The sequence below is a fragment of the Impatiens glandulifera genome, chromosome 7, assembly GCF_907164915.1.
Source record: "Impatiens glandulifera chromosome 7, dImpGla2.1, whole genome shotgun sequence".
NCBI classification, from domain to species: domain Eukaryota; kingdom Viridiplantae; phylum Streptophyta; class Magnoliopsida; order Ericales; family Balsaminaceae; genus Impatiens; species Impatiens glandulifera.
This window is the reverse complement of record NC_061868.1, coordinates 8,636,207-8,660,794: the sequence shown is the minus strand read 5'-3', so window position 1 is coordinate 8,660,794 and position 24,588 is coordinate 8,636,207. Positions and strand designations below refer to the sequence as shown.

The following is a 24,588-nucleotide window of genomic DNA, read 5'->3' as shown; positions in this document are numbered from 1 at the left end:
ACCAGACATGAAAATATTAGTCAATTTCTATATAAGAAAACACAAGAAAGAAATATTAGGTGGTCAGTAATACCTGATAAAAAAGATTGTATGACCTGCTGCTTCTAATGGTTTTCACAATATATTTTTCTTTTCACATATATATATATATATAAATATTTTCTTGCGTCATCTTTTATTTTCAATGTAATGTCGTCACATTATTTATGAGTTTCAATAGTGAATCTAGGATTAGATTAAAAAAATCTTCAGCAATTTTAAATTAATAAAAAATTGCCTTACGTAAGCTATTGGTCGCACATGTCTATCTTATGAGATTTAAAACGACACGTGCCCTTGCATAAACATATGTTATCTGTTATTGCGACGTTAATATTTTTTTCGGAAGAAATGTACACGATCTAAAGAGAACTAGCACACATTGTTAACTTCGGTGATATTGGTTCGAATCCAATTCGTAAGCTTAACGTAGACACTTATTTTTTACCCCTCAATTTATAATTTTAAATAATATCAAGCCAACAAATTATTTTCTGAAAATATTTATTGGCTCATTGCACGGGTTTAAAAATAAATAATTAATTTAGAAGCGGTGTCGTATCAACCGAATTCTAAAATAATTAAATTTCGGTATATTTAAATAAATAAAATATAATATTATAAATATAAATGAACAAATTAAATAAAATAAACCAAATAAATAAATTAAAAATATATATTGTTAGTATTTATTCTATTTAATTATTTTGCAGTAATTAAAAAATAATAACAACACACATATTTAACCGGTCAATTCAAACCAAGTCTAATGTGTAGTTGGGGATATGAGACCCGTTTTCTTTTTCCTTGTTCATCAACAACAAGTGAAGAATCAATTTCTTCAACTATTAGAGATCAGTTTTTTTAAGAAATCTAAAATCGCTAGTTACCACAGTTTAATAAACAGTTTGAAGCCACAGGTTCATAGGAATACAAGGAGCAAGATTTCAACGACCTCTCATCCCAAGAAGATGATGAAGTATAAAAAGGACATTCACGAAATTAAACATAAAAAGGTCAAATTGGGCCATGGGCCAAAGGAGTTAGCACTTAGGGATGATATACAAGAGTAGAGCGGGGAGGAGAAATGGGGAATCCGCCATTATCTAGGGGAGCTTAAAGGATTTTTGATTGGGTGAATAACTGCGTTTTAGGCTTGGGAAGGTGTTTTAAAATTTATCTATCATCATACTTAAGCTATTAAAAATGGTTGGTATTATTGACATCACACCTTCGTCTATAAGTATTCATCTCGATTTTACCTATTTATTTTTATGTATCATGACGACAACTTAGATGCATGCCCTAAGAATAGTTTGATACAAACATTTAGTCGCATTATTATGTGTGGGATTTATCCTTAAACACATATTCTGGGGTAAATTAAATAAACGAAGTGTAAAAGAAATATTTTGTATAAAATGGCTAAAGTTTATAATAGAGACCATCATTTGATGGTGTCAAATGTAATTTCATTCTTAACACTGAATAGGGTTTGTGTAGAGTATATATACATGAACATTCTATCACCTAATGGCCGTATCTCCGACCCATTTAATCATATATAATAACAGAATATCAACTAATATAACATAGTCTAACAGCCCTCCTCAAGTTGGAGCATGCAAATCACAGATGCCCAACTTGGATCTAAAATGGCCGAATAATTGTTTCCCAAGAGGCTTAGTGAGAATATCAGCCAATTGAGAAGTCGTGGGAACATGGGAAGCAACAATAGTCTCATCCTAGATATGATCCCGTAAGAAATGTAAATCCACTTCAATGTGCTTGCTACGCTCATGAAACACTGGATTCTGAGCCATATTAAGAGTTGATTGGCTGTCTGAGTACACATGCATACCCGATTGAGATACTCTAAGGAACACCATGACCCCTTGTAGCCACTTCAACTCACAAATCAAAGCTGCTAAAAATCGATACTCAGCCTCAGTGGAAGATAAGGCCACAGTTGGCTGTTTCTTGGACTTCCATGACACGAGAGAAGAGCCAAGAAACACCAACCACCTAGTAACCGATCTGCGAGACTTGGGACAGGATGCCCAGTCCGAATCGCACCATCTAGATAACCGAAGATCACAATCACTCCTCAAGAGTATACCATGTCCTAGGGCATTCTTCAAATATCTCACAACCAGTAATGTTGCATGATAGTGATCCTGTAATGGGTCATGCATAAACTGAGATAATATATGTATAGAGTAAGCTATATAAGGTTTTGTGAAAGACAAATATATCAATCTCCCCACCAACTGTCGATAGCTCTCCAGATCCTCCATCTGCGCACTCACTAACTCCCCCAACTTATGATTCTGCTCCATAGGAAAACCAGCAGACTTAGCTCCCAGAAAACCACACTCGAAAATAATATCTAAAACGTATTTTGGTTGACACAAAGAAATGCCCTCAACACTCCTAGAAACCTCAACTCCCAGAAAGTACTTCAGATCCCCCAAGTCCTTCATATGAAAACATGATGATAAATATTGCTTGAAGGCCTCTAACCTCTAGTGTCCCCAAATCACTCTCTGATACTATCATGTCATCCACATATATCAAGACATGTAAGACAACATCACTACTCACAAAGGAAAACAGAGAATGATCCGAACGAGACTAATTAAAACCATAAGAATGCAAGGCAGTTGTCAGTTTGGAAAACCAACAACAAGGCATCTGTTTCAGTCCATAGAGACACTTACGCAAGCGACACACTTTATTGGTATGACCGAACTCAAAACCTGGTGGTAGGCACATGTATACTTTCTCTATCAGATCACCATGGAGAAAGGCATTATACACATCCATCTGGTGCAAGTGCCAACCCTGAACAGCAGCAACTGCAAGAAAGGCCGGAATAGTACTCATTTTGACAACTGAAGCAAAGGTCTCAGAGTAGTCAATCCTCTCAAGTTGATGGTTGCCAAAGACAACCAGACGTGCCTTCAAGCGCTCAATTGACACATAAGAATTGTGCTTGATCTTGTAGACCCAGCGACTGCCCACTGCCTTCTTCCCTTGAGGTAAATCCTCCAAACTCCACGTTCCATTGTCCTCCAAGGCTCGTATCTCACTCTGCATGGCTGCGCGCCATCTAGGATCACGAGAGGCCTGTTTGAAAGATTTAGGCTCAACGCCTATAGAAATGGAAGCCAAAAAATTCCAATGATTAACATAGAATAAATCATAACTCAAATGATGTGCAAGAGGATACCGAGTACCTGAGGAAGGGTCGGAGCCAGATGAATGATGTTGAAGGGGGGGATAATATAATCAGTCAACCAAGAAGGAGTCTGATTCCTCATACTTTTGCCCAACTGTGGCTGCTTGACGCTCGACTGCGACTGTTCAACGCTAGACTCGCTCGCCTTCTGCACAACCGGCGAACCATGCTCCTCAGTAGAGCCCTGCACATTAGTCTCCTTCACTGAATCCTGTGCACCAACCTCTTCGCCCAAAGCCCTCTCTAGCTCATCATACACCATGAACTCAACTACCGAAACCTGGTTTGGTGCCTCCTCCACAACACTAATGGGAGAAATAGAGACAGGACAATCCACAAGGGCAAAAGGAAACTCATTTTCATAGAAAACAACATCACGAGACACAAAAACCTCCTTAGTTTCCCAATCCAATAACCTCCACCCCTTCATATCAAGGGGATAACCCAAAAACACATACTTACGACTACAACTAGAAAACTTGTCACGACGAGAGTGTAAATCAAAGGCATAACAGATTCAACCAAAAACACGCACGTTAGACAGAGTGGGAGAGGTATCATATAACACCTTATAAGGAGTACAAAAGCCCAAAACACAAGAAGGAGTCTTATTTATCAAGTAGCATGCAGTAAGAACACATTCCTCTCAATACTTAATAGGAATAGAACTCTGGAACATGACAGCCCGTGCAACATTCAAGATATGTCGATGTTTCCTCTCTACTCTACCATTTTGTTGAGGAGTATGCACACAAGAAGTTTGAAATAATACACCAGCCTCGGAAAAATAAGATTTCAAACAATTAAATTTTGTTACATTGTCAGTTCTTACATATCTAATATCAACTCCAAATTGTCTTTTGACCATAAAAATAAACTTTATAATGACAGTGAAAACTTTAATTTTAGTAAATAAAAGAACTACTCACACAACTCGACTAAAATCATCAACCAAAGTAAGAAAATAACGTGCTCCATTAAAGGAGGGAATAAAATAAGGACCCTAAAGGTCACAGTGTACTAAATCAAAAAATACTCCTAGACTATTTGGCCTGATGATAGATATCACAAGGGCTAACACTAGGAGAATCACGAGTAACACTAATACCAGGTAAATGTTGCAGCACACTGTTTGAAGGATGCCCCATCCTACTGTTCCAAATCCACAGACTCTCAATTGAGCACACAAAAAGTGACATCAAAACATTGCACCAGTAGTAGAGACCCCTCCTTCGTTCACCTGCTCCAATCACCTTCCTAGTACTGCGGTCTTGAAAAGTACATAAATCAGATGAGAATGAGATATCACCATGATAATCATCAATCAAATGAGTAACATAAATCAAGTTACAAGTCAAAGATGTGACAAATAAAATATTTTTTAGAGTAATCTCAGGAGATAAGTACATAGAACCCCGTATATGAGCAGTAACAATGCTACCATCGGGTAGAGAAATGGGACACTCCGTCCCCACAAAGCAATCAACTAAAAATTCTTGGACCCTAGTGGCATGTAAGGTAACCCCTAAATCAATAATCCAAGATAAATGATACTTACCACTCAAACGATCAGTGCAAGAACAATCGTTACCAGCTAGGTGAAGGAGATTCTACCACTAAGTGGGAGTCAAACCAGGAATAGGGAATGAACCATGTTGGGGTGAAGGGGGCTGTGCCACCAAACCCTGCACACCAGCTGAACCCGCATCAAAGCCTCTAACGAAACTCGGAACTACGGTAGCAGCCTACGCACCTCCAACTGTCGCGCCTTTGCGCCTGAGATCACCACCTCACCCTTTATGTTGTCGCTCAAGAAACCTCTCCGGAAACGCATGCTTATCAAAACAGTTAGCAACATCATGTCACGGTTTCTTATAGTGAGAACACACAAACTTTGATTTATCAACCACATTAGAAGGGCGAGAAGATAAAGTAAAGAGTTCATGCGAGACGACCTTCTGATCAGCATTACGGGCATCCTCAGCTTCACAAAGCGTTTGATAAGCACTATTCAACGTGGGTGGGGGTTTCTACGCCAATATAGCAGAATACTTAGAGCTCAAGCCCCCCAAAAACTGATGATAATGCTCTGTATCACATAAACTCTACAATTGTGTCGGGGGCCTGCCACACTCACATATCGGAAGAGGAAATAAGAAAGCTTGTCCACCCATATGCGTTGTAATGCCCCAAAGTAAGAACAGATGGACATCGTCGCGGACTAGTTACAAGAAGACAATTTACGAAGAAAAGAGTTCTGACGGGTTCCATTTGAAACAGCATAATGCTCCTCAAGAAGATTCTATAAAGGGCCCACCTCATTAAAGTAAGGAATCTCACCACGCAACTTTGGATCAATGGTGTTTAATACCCATTGAACTAATATTGCCTGAACAACATGTCAATCCTCCAATCGTGCCAAATCACCCTCTGGTTTCACCACTGTACCATTTAAATAACCCATCTTACGACGAGCCACCAAAGATAAACGAAACGATTTTGACCACTCAACATAATTATTATCTTTCAAAATAACAAGAGTAATAACAACACCGGGAAAATCAGTACTACTAAAAAAATGGGTCCTTCGGAGGCTGGCTTCCACCAGCCGTGCCTGTACGAACCGAACCAGCAGCTCCACCGAACGCCTCTTGCTGCAGCAACGTCGCAAGCTACTGAGCGAAACTCGTCTCCGCGGCCGGGCCGCCAGAAGACTGCAACTCCACGTCGAAGACGCCGGAAATATCATCACCGTTTGACATATCGGCGTTGATTAGACAAAATATTGGGTAGGGTTTAATATTTAGATAAGCTTTAATACCATGTCAAATGTAATTTCATTCTTAACCCTAAATAGGGTTTGTGTAGAGTATATATACACATGAACATTCTATAACCTAATGGACTGTATCTCCGGCCCATTTAATAATATATAATAATAGAATATCAACTAATATAAGATAGTCTAACAGATGGGCACAAGAGACATATCACTGTTGTCATTTCTCACGTGTAATCATAAACCGAAGCTTGATTGGAATCACTTTTATTCGCGTTTGAGAATACAAAATATTTTATTTCTAAAGTTCTTAAATAGAAATTGGGTGACGACTCTAAAAAGTCAAAACTAATATAATCGATATCATTAAATTATATTTCAGTTCCTCACCTCATTTTAGACGAGACAACTTTTGATAAAGTTCTCTTTTCATTTTACGAGGTTCAAGAGGAAAGTAAGTCACGAGATTTAATGAAATCGACATTAAGTTAAAATCTAATTTAACATATCATTTTGGTTTGTCATCCCACTTAGAATCGAGAGGAAGGTAAAAACTATCAAGTCGAAAAAACATTTTAAGATGTCGACCGTTTTTAGATGTTACACTTACCTTTCTCTTGAATATCGAAAATAGTGAGATGAGAAACCAAAAATGATAAAGCTCGATAGTGTGTTTTCTTTTTCTTTCATTCTTTAAAAACTTATAATTTTTTTAGAGTCATTACTTAATTTTCCAAAATCGAAACCGAGAATGATAAAGTAACGTCATTAAAATACGCAAGTAAAAAAATATGGTTTCATTGGTTCGGTGTTTAATGACTTGGGAAAAGACAAAATATTATATTTCTTGGGCCCATATTTTGATGATATACTATTAATTCTCGGTTATTTTATTAAAAATAATACATTTACATTTGATTATGAATTCAAACTTAATATGCTTCTATAAATAATTCTAGTCTTATGTGTCTTAGTTATACATTATTCTGTTGATAGTAATGAGTCTATGTTATAGTCATGTTGCATCAAAATTCAATATATAAGAAAAAGGTACAAACATGATAGCAAAACAATCCCAAAATAAATATCTGAAATTGAAAGACACAAAATTTTAAGTTTTTGACTTTAATTTGAGTTAATTTTATAGATTGTTAGAAAAGTTAAGTAAGTATTGTTAGAAAAATTAAGTAGGTTAATTTTAACCGGCCAGAGAACTTAATAAATCTAAATCTTCATGTGCAGGTACAGATCAAGCCGCATAAACCGGCTGGAGAACATACCAAAGTAATCAGGTCCAAATGATCAAGACATGATCAAGAGGAACCGGTTACAATACTCTAACCGGACTGACTAGCAATTATCTCTCAATTCCAGCCGGCTCATACATTACGTAAAGTTCAACCGGAAGCTTTGAAATAAGATGACGCAATATGACGAGATAGAGATTTCTCGGAAATATGCAAGAAGATAAGATCCAGACCAGAAGCATGCCATAAAAACAATGATGATTTGATTATCCAAGATCCGAAGCAAGATCTGAATCAGGCAGCCGGAACGTGCATGCTTGTCATATGTCCAAAACTGCAAGCCACTCACGTCATCAAAACCTGACCGGTGCACATATCGTTGCCAAGTGTTAGAAAGGTGAAACGTGCATGCAACATCTCTGAACCGGTGTGGCCTCAGAATGACCAATCCTACGGAGAGAGAAAAAGATAACCGTTAGGATATTTCTCACCATAAAAGGAAGACGAAGGCTCTTCATTAAACACGGTTCCACAATATACAAGAGAGAGAATTGAACATACAATAGTAAAAGGAAATCTCATGCGCGATCCCAAATAGTAGTTTCAATTCTTAAAAGCATTATTGTTGTATTAAGTTATTGTATTACATCAGAGTGAAGTGGTGTAATCGGAGAGTAGCGATTAAGACTCGTTCGACATTGTGTGAGTGTTGTAACATTCAAAGTTAGTGGAAATCCTTCTCATCATCTGAGAAGAAGGGGTGACATAGGAGAGTTTGCTCCGAACATCCATAAAAATCTTGTCTCGTGTCATTTTCTTTATTTCTTGCTTATAGTTTCTAAACAGAACTGTCATTCCCCTCAAACCAAACCGAAACATAATCTGACTTCTTAACCAAACCGGTCTATCCATCCTCTCTAACCGATCCCTTATAAACATCATCCAAATCTTGTGTGTTGCTTGTCAAGCTGAAATAGACATTTCCGCCCTTGAACCCGGTTCAAGAGTCTGTGACAGCTTATGCGGTGTTAAGAAACGGTTTTAGTCTTTAACCGGAATATCACCAATTAGAGCGTGCATTGTGTTGTAAGCGGTTACCCTTCCAAACCGGAACCCCGGTCCTCCAAGGGCGATCTCGATCCTAACATAGATGTTCTTTGAACTTGATTCTAGTCATTTTAAATGCCGAACTAGAAAAATGATTGTACACATTTAATTCGTCCCCTCACGAAATTCTCCTTTTTCCTAACAACGCCCCATAAAATATATTTCTATACACGTGATTTTCTCTTATCCTATGCATCAACCAATTTTAGGAGTCCACCTAACGTCTTTTATTTTAGGGCATGAAAGATCTAATCCTAAGAATGATTTATCCAGTTGAATGCTTCGTCTTTAAGCGTTTTGTGCAATCCAAAGTTGGGTCGGTCTCATGCCTTACCTATCCTTTCGAGTGCTTCGCCCATGGAGGGGACACATCGAAGTACTTAAATAGTAAACACAACATTTGCACTTTTAGAAAAAGTTTATTCTATAAAATTTATGCTATAGAATCTCGTAACTTATCTTCCTCTCGAATCTCATGAATAGTAGATAGGAGTTATCCTATCCGTTTGAGATAAGGAACTAAAGTGAAGTTTTATATCATAGATATTTTCATCCTTAGCCCGTACAGGTTCCAGATTAGTACGTGTTCAAAACGTAATAATTTGGTTGACTTTAAGAATCTCCACTTTAGTTTACTTACAAAGAAACTAAAGAAATAAAGTAGAGAATTTAGGGAAAAGGGTCGAAGCAACTATCTCCTATATGCCTATCTTGTGGGATAGTCTCTACTCCTATGTAGTTTGTGAATGTACATTTCACAATTACATTCTGAGTTCAGAATTCATTTGTTTTTGTGTGCCCTAACCTTGTCTCTAATTTAGAAGGTGTAATCATAACTCTCGATTAGATCCCAATGAAGGTTAGCATTAAGTCATTAAAATCCTTAAATGACCATTTATCGTGTCATAAGTATATTTAATGTGATATCCTATGCTTAGTCCAAATGTGATTTTGAACTCTCGTTAGATATTCTTAGACTTAAAGAAAATGAAATGGATCCTCGAATACGCTCATTAGGCACACATATGAATCACAATGTAAATTCTCGCATTTGCTAATTTGTTTGAATGTTTGCTTATTGATAGACTATGAATCATTGCACATGAAGGACTTTTCCAATTCATGAGAATGTGGATTAAAGAAAAACGAAAAGGGGGAATCGAAGCCCAAAGTATACCTAATTTGAGAATTTTCCCAAAAGAGTTAGAAAATCTCGTGAGTTCTTGTGCATGTCTAACATATTTTTAAAAGCACTTTGCTCTCGATTACGGAACTTTTTAGGGCTTACGAGACACCCGATATGACTTTGATAAAACAAGCTTTTTTCTGAATGTGTTTTGAAAATTTTGAAACTTTTCAGGGAGGTCAAACATATTTGTATGAACCTACTGCGAAAATTTCATAATTTTGCAGGCTATAGAGCTCCTGAAATAAGCGTTCCAAAATAAGCCGTTTTACAAACGGGCCCCAAAAATTATATAATAATATTAGTTTTGTTTGAAGGTCATTCCTAAATCTTTAGAATTTTTATTAAATTATTTGAAAGCTCTAATATAAAGAACAATGTTGTTTGGCATAAGAGGAATCCAAATAAGCCCTAAAGGTTTTCCCCAATAGTTGAAAATTGAAACTTTAAATCCAAAATTGGATGAATATAAAGTTGGAAGGCCAAATTGAACGTTCAAAAAAGTCAAGGAGTCAAATGAATTAAAATTCTCAGAAAATAATTCAATTTTGGAAGTTATGATTAAAATTGCACAAGGCTGAATGTCCAAGGGCCTAGATAATTTTGAATTAAGAATTAATTCCAGATTTAAACTTCCCAGACAATTTTAAACATTTAAGAAGTCCATGGGTTAAACTGAATGCACCCTGGAACTTCAAGAATTCAGAAATTATGAAAAGTTGAAACAACGCTCGCCATCTTCCTCTGTTTGTCGTTCGCTCCATCCCGATGCCACCGATGCTCTAAAACTTCTCCATAGTAGACGAAGACGACCACACACGCCTTAGAGTCACCTATAATCTTGTCGCCTTGTCATTTGTATGAAGCTTTCTGGATTCCACCGGAAGAATAGAGGCGTTCTCTATTCTTCTCGATTGGACATCATCACCTCTAATAACGCTTTTCTCTGGCTTCGTCGCCGTTTTGAATGACCGAGATTCGACGCGATAGAGGCTCGCCAAAGCGTAGGTAACCTCTAAAGATTTCTTTGAGACAAGAGAATGAAGAAATAATAGGACACAAAGAGAGTTCCTCTTCAGATCTATAAAAACAGACAATAGTTAACGTCTATATAATTTTTTCAGATAGCGCGACGACCTCACGAATAGCACAGAAGAAATCCTCCTCTCCTAGAGTTTCAATTGCACCAATGTGGCGCCTAAGAATTGCTCGGGAACATCATCAAAGAATTGGCCGCCAGTTTTTCGTGACCAATCTATAATGTTCCTAACAAATATAATTTTTAGAATCGAGGATAACCATAACCAAGTCTGTTGGGTCAAATTATTTTGACTAAGGGTCAAAGTACTTTGATTAATGGAATTTTGATGATGAGTTGGTATAAAACTTAAACTAAGCCATCTAATTGTTTTTGGTGCAAGTGTATCGAAAACATGCTATATTAGATTAAATCTGAATGAGGTTCATTAGACTTATTGGCTATTAGACGCATTGAGTTAGACGTGCAGTCTAACAGATACGTATTTAGACGTGTAGTCTAACAGACGTAGTTAGACGTGCAGTATAACAGATACGTAGTTAGATGTGTAGTCTAACAGACGTAGTTAGACGTGCAATCTAACAGATACGTAGTTAGACGTGTAGTCTAACAGACGTAGTTAGACATGTAGTCTAACAAACGTAGTTAGACATGTAGTCAAACAGATACGTAGTTAGACGTGCTGTCTAACAGATACGTAGTTAGACGTGTAGTCTAACAGACGTAGTTAGATGTGCAGTCTAACGGATACGTAGTTAGACGTAACAGATACGTAGTTACACGTGTAGTCTAACCGACCTAGTTAGACGTACAGTCTAACAAACGTAGTTAGACGTGTAGTCTAATAGATATGTAGTTAGATGTGCAGTCTAATAGATGTAGTTAGACGTGTAGTTTAACAGATACATAGTTAGACGTTCAATCTAACAGATACATAGTTAAACGTGCAGTCTAACTCCTTCAAATTAGTTTGAAGGGAAGCGTAGTTAGACGTGAAGTCTAACTCCTTCAGATTAGTCTGAAGGGAACAGTAATTAAACGTGTCGTCTAATCCCATTAGACCAGGTGGTCTAATGGATCCTGGTATTAGACGTGGACGTCTAATTTTATTAGACTTGTTAGTCTAAGTGAAAAACATTTAATGCCATGCTTAAGCAGTTGCTTGAAGCTAACATCCGTCTACCCATGATCAACTAGCTGTATGCTACTCCTGCTCTACTTTTCAGTGCAGATCAGTACGATAGCCAGTTGTAACCAATTAACTAATGCCACATAAGCAAATATTCTTCTCACTACTTGTTTCCTGCAAGAATATCCAAAAAGAATATTTGGCGCACTACCAGATTAGTACGGCCACGATCCTGGTGCTCAGAGTCTGTTGTACAACGGAAGAATAATCACTGACACTAAGAACAATCAAACGAACTATTGAACTTACTCACGAAGTGCTTTCTTGCTTTACTGTGTGTATATCAAAAGAGAGATATAATCAAAGTATTGTTTAGTTGAGTGATATTCATCAATATATTGTAAGTTGAACAAAGTCTGTTCTGTTCAACAGTGAGCTAGTCGTGCAACGGTATTTGATTCTAAGAAACGTATAGTGAATCCTTCCGGTAGTTATAAGAAGGGGTGACATAGGATAGTTTTGCTCTGAACATCCATAAACAACTCTTTGTGTGATTTAGATTCTGTCATCTTCTCATTCTTTGGTTCTTAACTTCAAACTTGAGCAAACGTTTCTGCACTTGAATCGTTCAAGAGTTTGTAAGGGTTTGTGAAGAATATAAAGTGATTTAAATCCCTAACATGATTTCTATCAAGTCGTTTATCCGAAGCCGTCATCAATAGCCAGACCCCCGTCTCTATCAATTACGCCAATCCTTTCAATTGGTATCAGATCCCTGTTTCTATTCTCAAGCTTTTACTAAGAATGTCAATCATAACCAAAGATTCTAGTGCTACTGCAATCCCCCACATTCTTAAGAGAAAACTATATCGTGTGGAAGAAGAGAGTTCGTGCTCATCTTTTCTTCTCTTCATGACGATATGTGGAGTGTTATCACAGATGGTCCTATCAAGATCGATAAGGAGAAATCTGAATGGACCAGTGAAGACAAGAGGAAGAACAATGTCAACAACATGGCTTTAGATGTCTTGTACAGATCTCTTGATGACAGTATGTTCAACTACATCATCGAGTGTGATACTGCCAAGGAGATCTAGGACAGACTTACCCAACTGTGTGAGGCAATGAGCAAATAAAAGAAAATAAGATTATGATTGCTACTCAACAGTTTGACAGTTTTAAAATATGTTCCGGAGAAACGATGAACGAGTTTGAAACAAGGTTCAGCCAAGTTATCTCCACTCTATCTATTCTCGGCAAGACCTATAACAACAAGGAGATTGCTATCAAGGTCATGCGTTCTCTTCCAAGGGAATGGGATATAAAGACGATGGCCATGAGGGAATCCATAGACCTCAACAAAATCTCTCTCTTTCATTTGTTTGCTGATCTTAAAGCCTATGAGTTCGAGTTCAACTCAGAGATCGAAGAAGATCAATCCACATCCATTATCATTTCCAAAGCATTGGTGACCGCTGAAGAGCCTCCTACCGCTCCTGATGTGCAGACTGCAGCTCAACAACTTAGCAGTGATGCTATGTCTCTCTTTGTGAAGAAGTTTGGTGACTTCATGAAGAAGAGCAACTCTAACTCAAGCTCTTCAAATTCTAATGATGATAAGAAATCCAAAGCTAATGTTAAGTGTTATAACAGTGGCATTTTATGTCATTACCAATCAGAATGTCAGAAGCCTAAGCGTGAAGAGAAAAAAAAAATGACAATGAAAAGGAGTTGAATGCTCTTATGGCAGGGGACGGGAAGAGTAGACGAAACCATCTTGATTCTTACTTCACATCCAGCGATAGTGATGAAGAAGATATGGTTTGCTTCATGGCAAGACAAGAATAAGAAGATACCCAAGAAACTAAGGTAATATACTTCTCCTCTAAAAAGTTTTCAAGGGAACAACTAGTAGCTGCACTAGATGACATGGTCATAGAGTACAGAAAGCTAGTAGAATCCCTAAATGAAACAAAATCTTAATCTAAGGTGTCTCAACCGATTTTATCTCAAACTCAAGAACCAAATGTTTTTGAAAAGAACGTAATAGAGATCTCATCCGAAAATGAGATGCTCAAAGAACAAATTCAAACTCTTTCTTCTAAAAACTAAAGGTTAATCTATGTTGTTAGTGCTTGGACGAGGTCTGGTGAATTTGTCAAATATCAGATTAGTCTGTTGAAACTTGCTAGATCTAGATCCGGTTTAGGATTTGATGGCAATGACTCAAACCAGTCATGCAAAAAGTCAAACTCAGCAACTGACAAGCTTAAGCCAATGAGTTTTGTCAAAGGGAGTGTGACTGATACTGAATCTGATCCGATTCATGAAGAGGTAGCTTTGAAGAATGAAATTACTTATGTTCCGCCGACTATTAGCTGGCTGAAAAATAAGTTAGATGCAGCCAAAAAGTCTAGAAATCTAAAACCTGACTCAAAGTCAAGGAGTTTTAAAAGAAAATCATCTTTAAAAGCTAAAGGATCAGTGGCTAGCAGGAAGGCGTCTTCTAAGCCAAAATCATACGCATTAATCACAACACAAAATGGGAAATCCATCAGAATCACTTAAATATAGATTCCTAAGGGATTGATTGATCGAGGACCCAATTGAATGTGGGTACCAAAGTTTGTAAATATTTTCTTGTGTAGGTGATATAGGAGAGCTGCAGGAAGGAAGCATGGAGCATACTCTTCTGAGTATACATTTTAGGAGATCAACAATGGCATTGCCATTCCAAAGGACTAAGTGTTTTTATGTTTTAAAAAAATATTTTTTTGGTCTTAAGGATCTCAAAACATTTGTTTATTCATTTTGTTCTTGCACAAAGTGAGAGGGAAATTTATTATGAAAATAAAGATACACGTAGACAAAATACCTTAATTGGTCTATTATACGAGGTCGTCTAAGAGAAATAGCATGTACTTAGATGTATTTTTACTTACACTCTATGCATCTAAGTCTATGTGTCTTGGTTAATAACCTGCGCGGTTAGACGTATACGTTAGACGTTTTTATGACAAGAGCAAGTGGATGCTCACGTCTAACCAAACACACGTCTAATACGTGTTGTTCATGCGTAATTAGACGCCGACGTCTAATAGACGTTAGACACGTAATTAGATGCTTGCGTCTAATAGACCCATGCGTCTAATAGACGATTAGTTTTCATAGATTGGTGTAGTAAGAAAAACGTCTAATTACGTGTGTATTAGACTGATCAAGGACAGTTGTCTCATGTGCTGTGATGTTTAAATTTTTCTCGCTCAAACATAAACATAGTCATCTCCGAATAACATGAAGACACGTGTCTTTCAAGTTAAGAAAAAATGACTAATATACCCTTAGAATAATGATGACTTCTTGGAAAGGACGTCTAATTTTAATGAATAGGTCATACCCCTAGGAAATATGACGGTTATCCTATGCGACTCTTGGGAGTCTATATAAGGACATTCTGCATGAGATTAAAAAAGTTTTTTCTCTCTCAAAATCTCTTAAGAACCTTAGATTTGTTCGATTTTCTCTCTAAGAAACCCTTGTTCATCTTGTGTCTGTTCGTATTCTTTCAAAATGGGCAACAAGAGAATCACACTTGGTCATTATACTCTATAGGTCAATTTCCCTTCCGTCTATACGTTCGATCAGCAAGATGTGATCGATATGTTCCGATCCCTTGAATATTCCGGTCTTAGAAAGTACCTCGTAGGGCCGTTCATATTCCACGAAAAAGAAGACATGGAATTTTTCAAATCTACGACGATGATCGGTTATTCCATTACTACAATGGTGAATGATACTAAAATATCTTTCAACGAAGCATCCTATGCGGAGTTCTTCGAACTTCCATCAGAGGGGCACACATTCAGCCTTTCTATGCCATCTGAAGTCACGACAGAAATGAAGACGGTTTTCTCATCCGACGGTTTGGAGATTCGGTTAAATGGGAGTAAGAAAGCTCTCAAACCCCACTTTATTTTTCTGAATGATGTGGTTTCTAAAGCGCTTCAAGGGAAGGCAGACTCTTTCCATCTCTATAGTCAAGACCGTTTTGACTATATGACGGCTATTTCTAAAGGGATTCAGGTCAACTGGTCCTCCACCTTGTTCATAAACTTGTGCGCAACGATTAATCAAGAGAACAAGGAACGTGTGAGTTTTGCTGCTCAACATAGTCGTCTGCTAGAATATTTGGGGGTCCCCATGGGGGATTCTGAGCCAATCAACTCTACCCGAGTGTATAATGTGTTCACTGTTGCCAACACCCTTGTCCGAATGAAGAACAACAAGGAATCGTTGTTTGGAGCATCAAGCCAATAGACAGGAAGAAAGTCTGTTACTCGTTCCAAGCAACCAACGACTTCTATTCTGTCGACATGAGCTAAGAGAACGAGAACAATCAATGAATCAGAGGTTAGTTCCACTAGTATGAAAAGCTCTTCGAAGAAGGACTCTAGAATAGTCGATTCCCGAGTTAAGCAAGGTCCAGTCCAACTTGCTTCTATTCCAATGTCTCCCTTGTCTCCAGCTGTGAGTCAGTTAAGAAAACATGCTAAGTCATCAGCTTCAAGAGGAGATAAATCAAAGGCGCCCAGGGCGTCTAAGTCTGTGAAAGTATCGTCTAAGGTAACCCCATCTCAATCTCAGGCCAAAGTGCCTAAATTTAATCTTCTTGTGGTGGAATAAGATAAATCTGTTTCTATTCCTATTGTGGAATCTGTTGTCGGGCCAACTTTTGAGCCAATTGGTCCAAACATTGATAATCTTGACAGGACTTCATCTCCTGTCCGTGAACCCGAGTTTGTAGCAGCTGAAGCTACAGTTTCTTTTCAACCAGAGCAAGGTGCAGTTCTTACCCTTTCTTCTGGTGATGCATCTGAAAATGCCCTTTCTATACCAGTCGAAGAGCCCCCTATTTCCAATCTTGTTCCAATAGAGTCCGTAGTGACTAGAAAGCTTGTTCAGTTAGAACCCACGCCAGGACTCTTTGCTAGACCCCTTTCTGCTCATGAGTTAATGTGTTCCACAAGAAAGGCTGTTGGAATCACGTTTGGGGAACCAAGGCCTAATCCAAAGACTGTTGAGGTTATTGGAAAAGGGAAGGATGTTGCAACCAACTCTAATGAGGAGGTTTTGTGAAGCAACCTGCATTGTCAATCTTATGATGGATCAGGCCAATATAAATGTTGCTGAAAAGATCAAGATCTTTGATACTTGAGTCTTGAACAGAATATCTATTAAGTATGATGAGATCATCAAGGGTAAAGGCAGAAGCAGTCAATGGTTGAAGCTAGTCAACACTGAAAAGAGAGTTCTGAAATGGGCTAAGACATCGGAAGTTTATGAAGCTCTTAAGAGAAAAGATCTAGTTGAAGCAAATTTGAGAGGAAGAGCTCTCTTTCTGATTCTTCAAGCAGAAGAGCTAATTTCAATCATCTTGAGAGGAATGCTCTGAAAAGACTAGACGAGATTATGCAAGATTACATTTCTACCGTTGTTAGGTACATCCATGGAGCAAATTGCTCCGGGGTTAGTCCATTTGGAAGTTCCTTAGATGAAGATGAACTTATGGATTTATCTGATGATCATAATGTTGCTGAAGATGAGCAAGCTGCTGCTCTTCTTATAGAATTGGGAAGTTTTTCAGCTGAAGAAAAATGTCTAATGGCTCAACCCAGAATTGAGCAAATCGTGGAACCCGTTCAATCCAATCCCATTATCGAAGAAGAATAAGTTTTTAAGGAACCCGTTCAAGCTCTTGTTACCCAAGAAAAGGAAGTGTTGGAGTCCCATGTTCTTGAAGTAGAGGCGTCTCCAAAAAAGGAGGCTGAAGTAAGTCAGCCTAATGAAGCTAGATCTGAGAGGGAACCCTCAAAAGACAAGGAATCAGAGAAGAGTTCCTCATCTGAGGGGGAACAAGCTAAAATTATGAATCATCAGAAGGGCTTCCGTTGTCTCAATGTTTCATTCTAGGATCACCCAAGCCTCGACCGTTTCCTGATATCAATGATGCGAATATTCATGATGATGTTCTCAATTTTCCTCATCATTCAGATGGGTCGCCCAGTCCGGTTCACAAGGTACGTGAAGATTTTGTTAATGATGAAGAAGAAGGAAAGTCTGAAAGTGATTTAAAGAAGGATGAACCCGAGCAGTTCATGCAAGTTCACACCCATATCAGTCCCATGCAGACCGCTCCAGCAGATTCTCAAAAGATTTTATCTAATGAAGGATCATCTACTGGTGGTACGAAGCTTATGAAGTCTATGACATCATTGATGACAACTCTTCAGAAGAATATGGCTGTAATGGAATCGAATATGGAAAAGATTATGAAGACTCAGAAAGCAAACAAGAAGGAATTTTTCGATCTTCTTAAAACCCATAATGAGATGGAGTAGACACTAAAGAGGAATGCGTACGATATTCATACCCTCAACAAGACATACACCAAATTTGAAAAGAACTTCTTTAGACGACAAAGCGTTGATCGACTGTGAAAGGGAAAATGTCGTTGAACTCCATAATGAAGTTATGGATGGAATTAGCTTGCTTCGAAATCAAATGGTGGAAATTCAAGGCAATATGAGCAGAGCTAATGCTGAGCGGTTAGAACAGGTTGATTCCTTTGCAAAGAAGATTCAGGCTGAAGAAGATGCTAATGTTGCTGCCGAGAAAGAGAAGAATCTCATTACTCAAGGCGTTGACAATAGCGGCAGGAGAGGTGGTGGTGTTTCAACAGGCACCAGATCAAAGCGAAAGCCAACCGGTAATGATAACGATAGGCCAATCAAAAGAGGCGGAGGTCGCATCGGTGATCATAGTGGTAGAAGTAGTGAAGGTGATCGTGGTGGTAGAAGCAGTGGATGTGATCGTGGTGGTAGAAGTGGTGGAAGTGATCGTGGTGGTCGTTCTCTCCCTCCTATCGAAACCTTCTGACTGGTGAAGAATTCAACTGTCAATGATCTCACTACCAAATCGACCCACTCGTGAAAAGGGAAAATCAATAATCTCTTTTCTCCTAAACTATCTTCTGTTAGTTAGTTTGTGAACTTGGTTCTTTAAACTTGGTTTCTGAATATTGGTTTTTGGAACTTATTTCTGTAAGACTGGTGAACAAGTTTGACTCTTTCTTATATTGGATGGATGTTTATCTCTTAAATTGTGTAAAGTTTTAACATCATCATCAAAAAGGGGGAAATTGTTGGGTCAAATTATTTTGACTAAGGGTCAAAGTACTTTGACCAATGGAATTTTGATGATGAGGTGGTATAAAACTTAAACTAAGTCGTCTAATTATTTTTGCTGTAGGTGTATCGAAAATATGCTATATTAGATTAAGTCTGAATGAGGTTCATTAGACTTATTGTCTATTAGACGCATTGAGTTAGACGTGTAGTCTAACAGATACGTAGTTAGACATGTAGTCTAACAGACGTAGTTAGACGTGCAGTCTAACAAATACGTAGCTAGACGTGCAGTCTAACAGACATAGTTAGATGTGCAGTCTAACGGATACGTAGTTAGACATGCAGTCTAATAGACGTAGTTAAACGTGCAGTCTAACAGACTTAATTAGACGTGCAGTTTAACGGATACGTAGTTAGACGTGTATTCTAACAGATACGTAGTTAGACGTGCAGTCTAACAGACGTAGTTAGACGTGCAGTCTAACGGATATGTAGTTAAACGTGCAGTCTAACAGATATGTAGTTAGACGTGGAGTCTAACAGATACGTTGTTAGACGTGCAGTCTAACAGACGTAGTTAGACGTGCAGTTTAACAAACGTAGTTAGACGTGCAGTCTAACGGATACGTAGTTAGACGTGCAGTCTAACAAACGTAGTTAGACGTGTAGTCTAACGGATACGTAGTTAGACGTGTAGTCTAACAGATACTTAGTTAGACGTTCAGTCTAACTCCTTCAGATTAGTTTGAAGGGAAGCGTAGTTAGATGTGCCGTCTAATTGATATAAAAGTTAGACGTGCAGTCTAACTCCTTCAGATTAGTTTGAAGGGAACCGTAATTAGACGTGTCGTCTAATCCCATTAGACTAGGTGGTCTAATGGATCCTGCTATTAGACGTGGGTGTCTAATTTCATTAGACTTGTCAGTCTAAGTGAAAATGTCTAATGCCATGCTTAAGTAGTTGCTTGAAGCTAGCATCCATCTACCCACGATCAACTAACTGTATGCTATTCCTGCTCCACTTTTCAGTGCAGATCAGTACGACAGCCAGTTGCAACCAATTAACTAATTTCACGTAAGCAAATATTCTTCCCACTACTTGTTTCTTGCAGGAATATCCTAGAAGAATATTTGGTGCACTACCAGATTGGTACGGCCACGATCTTGGTGCTTAGAGTCTGATGTACCCGTGTACTATGGTGGTGTTCCAATGGAAGTTCTCCACGTGTCATTATAGAAGATTTGACCGTTGGTGTCCGCTCTTTATTTAAAGATCTTCAAGGACAACGGAAGAATAATCGTTGACACTAAGAACAATCAATCGATATTCATCAATATATTGTAAGTTGAACAGAGTCTGTTCTGTTTAACAGTGAGCTACCTGTGCAACTGTATTTGATTATAAGAAACGTATAGTGAATCCTTTTGATGGTTGAAAGAATGGGTGACATAGGAGAGTTTTGCTCCGAACATCCATAAACAACTCTTTGTGTCATTACATTCTGTCATCTTCTCATTCTTTGGTACTTAGTTTCAAACTTGAGCAAACGTTTCTGCACTTGAATCGTTCAAGAGTTTGTAAGGGTTTGTGAAGAATAGAAAGTGATTTAAATCCCTAAAATGATTTCTATCAAATCATTTATCCGAAGCCATCATCAATAATCAGACCCCGTCTCTATCGATTACGCCGATCCTTTCAAATTCTCTTCCTAGAACTAGACTTGACTATCCTAGGACACTATTAGATAATGTTAACCAAAAAACATACAAGCATTCAAACAACAATTCATCAATTAAATAAAACAGAAATTTAATAAAATCTAATTGTTAGATCATCATAACGTCGACATTGGTGTTCTGAACCGATGTCCTACATGAATTACAACATCAATGTGCTAAGAGAGACATATTTGCAGCAAATGAAACAAAGAAGAACTAAATTAAAGATTAAATCGCTAGAATATTAAAAGTTCACCGAAATCACCATCCAATTGTTCTTAAATTGCTTGATTTCTCTCCAAACCTCTCATAACTCTCTTTCCCATAATGAGGGAAATTCTTTAAATATCCTTAGGGCAAGGGTAACTTAGGAATTAAATTTTAGGGAAATCGATAACTACTTCATCAAGTTCAATAAACCTAAAATTCTTCTTACCAATTCCTAGGCTTATTTTTCCTTGTAGGTAATCGATCAAGCTACACCTTAAGCCCTTGTTCCGGTCAAATGATTAAGTGTAGACCGAGTCACAAAATTTTGAAGTTATGTCTTTTCTAGTTTCGCTTTTTTGCCAATTTGTATCAACCGAGTCTTCAAATGACCATGACTTTTGATTCAGACCACCATTGAGGCTGAGCCAATATGCATTGTAAAGGTGAGATTGTTAGCTCCACTTTGGTATTGAAAGAAATCTTTAAAATTGACCCCATATTCATGCAATTCTCGAAGGAACATTGGGGTTCTCGAAGTGGATAGTTTGGCTTACGGTTGACCTCGTGTGGGTTGTAGGATAAACCATGAGTTCTACATGGTATAAAATGAATGATAACTGAAAGTTCCTTCCAATGGTATCTTGTTTGCTAAAAATGGTTGACCAAGCAAAATATATGAATCTTCAAAGTCACTTCATGCTCTAGTTCGCTCTTGAAATGAAGTAGGTGAGCTTGCATCGGATTGTCGATCTAAGTTGACTATCTTAGACATTGAATGGAGGCATGATACCTATTCAATTCGAACGGTCTACGTCTTTGCTTTCCAACCATAGGTCACAATTCAAAAATTAAGCACTATATCATTAGTTATGAATTCAACATCGATGACATGTCTAGTTTGATCATGTCTTGGCCGCATCATCTTTTAGCGCCAATTTGAATGGGTTAAGAGCATCGAAGTTAATAAAAACTAGTTCCATTAGTTATAGAGCACTATGTTATATTTTTAAGTTGAAGATCCTCCAGAATTTCTTTAGCGGAAAAACAACTCAAACCCCATGGTTTTGAACATTTTTTCAAATGAACCGCGTGTGGTGTCAACATGATCTCAACACGCATGTTTTTGAATCTTTTTGGGTGCGATGACTAGAATGTTGACTTGCTCCCAACTCACCTGTTTCAACTTGGTTTTGATGTCTGGCGTCAACATAATATATGGATCTTCAAAGTCACTTCATGCTCTAGTTCGCTCCTAGAATGAAGTTAGTGAGATTTATTCGAGTTGTCAAGATAAATTGACTACCTTATACGTTGAATGGAGGCATGAGACCTATTCCATTCGAATGGTCTATGTCTTATGTTTACAAACATAGGTCGCAATTAAAAAACTAAACATTATAGCATTAGTCATGAATTAAATATCGAGGACATGTCTGGTTTGATCATTTCTTGGTCGCATTGTCTTCTAGTGCCAATTTAAAGGGGTTAAGAGAGTCAACGTTCAAAAGCCTGGTAATAATCATCGGTTACTAGTCATAACAACTCGTGCTCCCGAAGAAGATAATGATAGAACTTGACGCGCTAATGATAAACTTTATTTGGGGAAGCAACGGGAGAGACGGAAAGAAAGTTAAGTGGACCACACTTTACAAATCAAAGGAAGAAGGTGTCATAGGGATCAAAAACTGTGTTGAATGAAACAAAACGTTGACATATAAGCACCTATGGGCTATCGAGAGTAAACATGAGTCACTCTAGATCAAGTGGGTTCACACCCAGTTTATGAAACATGAAGTAAGCGTTTGGACGAGCAAAATAAGCGAAGGTATGGAATGATCGTTAAAGAAAATCCTTAAGCTAAGAAACAATATTACATGACTATTTGACATTAGTTGGGGAGACGACAGAAACACATTGTTTTCGCATGATCCGTGGTACGATAATCACCGCTAATTCATAAAGAGGAATTCAAAAATGTGAGGATCACACGAGACTATATAGCTGCCAAGGTCAGAGATATTAAAGATGGGCTATAGAATTCTCTCCTTAGGAGAATCCTAGAGGGGAAGCAAATTCTTGAACATATAACCAACATCCAATTCAAGGAAAGAATAGACGTTCACCGATGGAAAGCCGAGAAAAATGGAAAGATGATATAAAACAAAGTGTAGAACACCATTAGGAAGAAGGAGCAAACTATAGATTGGGCTAAACTAGTCTGGTCATCAAAGATTATCCCGAGAAATCAATTCATCATATGACTTACATTTCGGGAAAGGCTAAACACGAGAGACCGCGTCAAGAAGTATATGGAGATCCTGAATACGAGTTGTCTACTGTGTGAAGGGAACGAAGAAACAACTCATCATCTTTTCAGGAGCTATTCATTTTCCTCGGAGCTTTAGAAAAAATTGGCAAGAAATATGGAGATGACCAGGTTCCCGATAGATTGGAAAGAAATTAAGGAAGTGGCTGTGAAGATAGCAAAATGCACAAAATTTAAATCAAAGATATTTAAATGCGGATTTGGCTAAATAGTTTACAACATCTAGCGGGAGAGAAACGCGAGGACCTTCTTGAGGAATCGAAGAATCTTAGAGAAGACCTGGGATTATATCGTAACTGATTGTAGCGCAAATATCCAAACGTGGAGAAGAACCCGAAGAACGAAAATAGTTGGAGCCTCTGCGGAAATTGGAAGGCATCATATCAGGAAGTCATAGTATGTAATTCCGTTTTTTTTACGTTTAATTTTTTAGCAAGATAAACGTTGTTTGAACTTGTTTGTAATTTCATAGTATGTAATTCCGTTTTTTTTACTGTATGAACAAAAAAATTCTAGGCATGTATAGAAAAATTCAAAAACGCTTTTTTTTTCCCTTTTTTGGGATTTTTTTAATGAAATTACGTTAAGTCGTTTTCCCCCCCAAAAAAGAGTCGACGTTAACAACAACTAATTTTATTAATTATAGCGCCCTATGTGATATTTTTAGTTGAATGTGATAGGAGAAAACTTGATCCAAAGTCATTCGTAGTAGGAATGTGATCTTCAATGAACAGGTTCTCTATAAATATTGTGTTGAGAAGACATTAGATGGTGATTCAAATTGGAAGAGACTATTACCTTTGATTTGAGAGATTTTCAGTTGAATATATATACCGACTATCGAAGAAAACCAATGTGTTGTTGAAAATGAAATCATTGAGAACGTGGTCCCAGAGGAAAATCAGCAAACAACAATTATACAGTTGATTCTAAAACATTGTATTCTTTTTTCTTCTTAATAGTGAAATATAGTGGCGATTGAAATGGGCATAGCTATTTTAGTGAACCGCTATAAATCTGTGTCTTCTTGTGTTCTTCTTTTCTTGTGTTTTTGATAGGATCGGCGTAATCGATAAAGACGGGGGTCTGAGTATTGATGACGGCTTAAGAAAAATGGTTTGATAGAAATCTTGTTAGGGATTTAAATCACTTTTTATACTACACAAACCCTTGCAAACTATTGAACGATTCAAGTGCGGAAACGTTTGCTTAGGTTTGAAGCTAATAACTAAGACTAAGAAGATGACAGAATGAAGAAGACACAGCAGTTTGTTTATGGATGTTCGAAGCAAACTCTCCTACGTCACCCCTTCTTTCAACCACCAGAAGGATTCACAATAAGTTTTGTAGAATCAAATACAGTCGCACGATTAGCTCAC

General features: G+C 37.7%; 1 protein-coding gene across 1 annotated transcript; it reads left to right on the top strand.

Moving 5' to 3' along the window:
- Positions 1–18,178: 18,178 nt before the first annotated feature.
- Positions 18,179–18,703, top strand: LOC124946276 (keratin, type I cytoskeletal 10-like). The gene has a single exon (XM_047486842.1). The coding sequence runs from the start codon at positions 18,179–18,181 to the stop codon at positions 18,701–18,703; it is 525 nt and encodes a 174-aa protein (XP_047342798.1).
- The last annotated feature ends 5,885 nt before the right edge of the window (positions 18,704–24,588 follow it).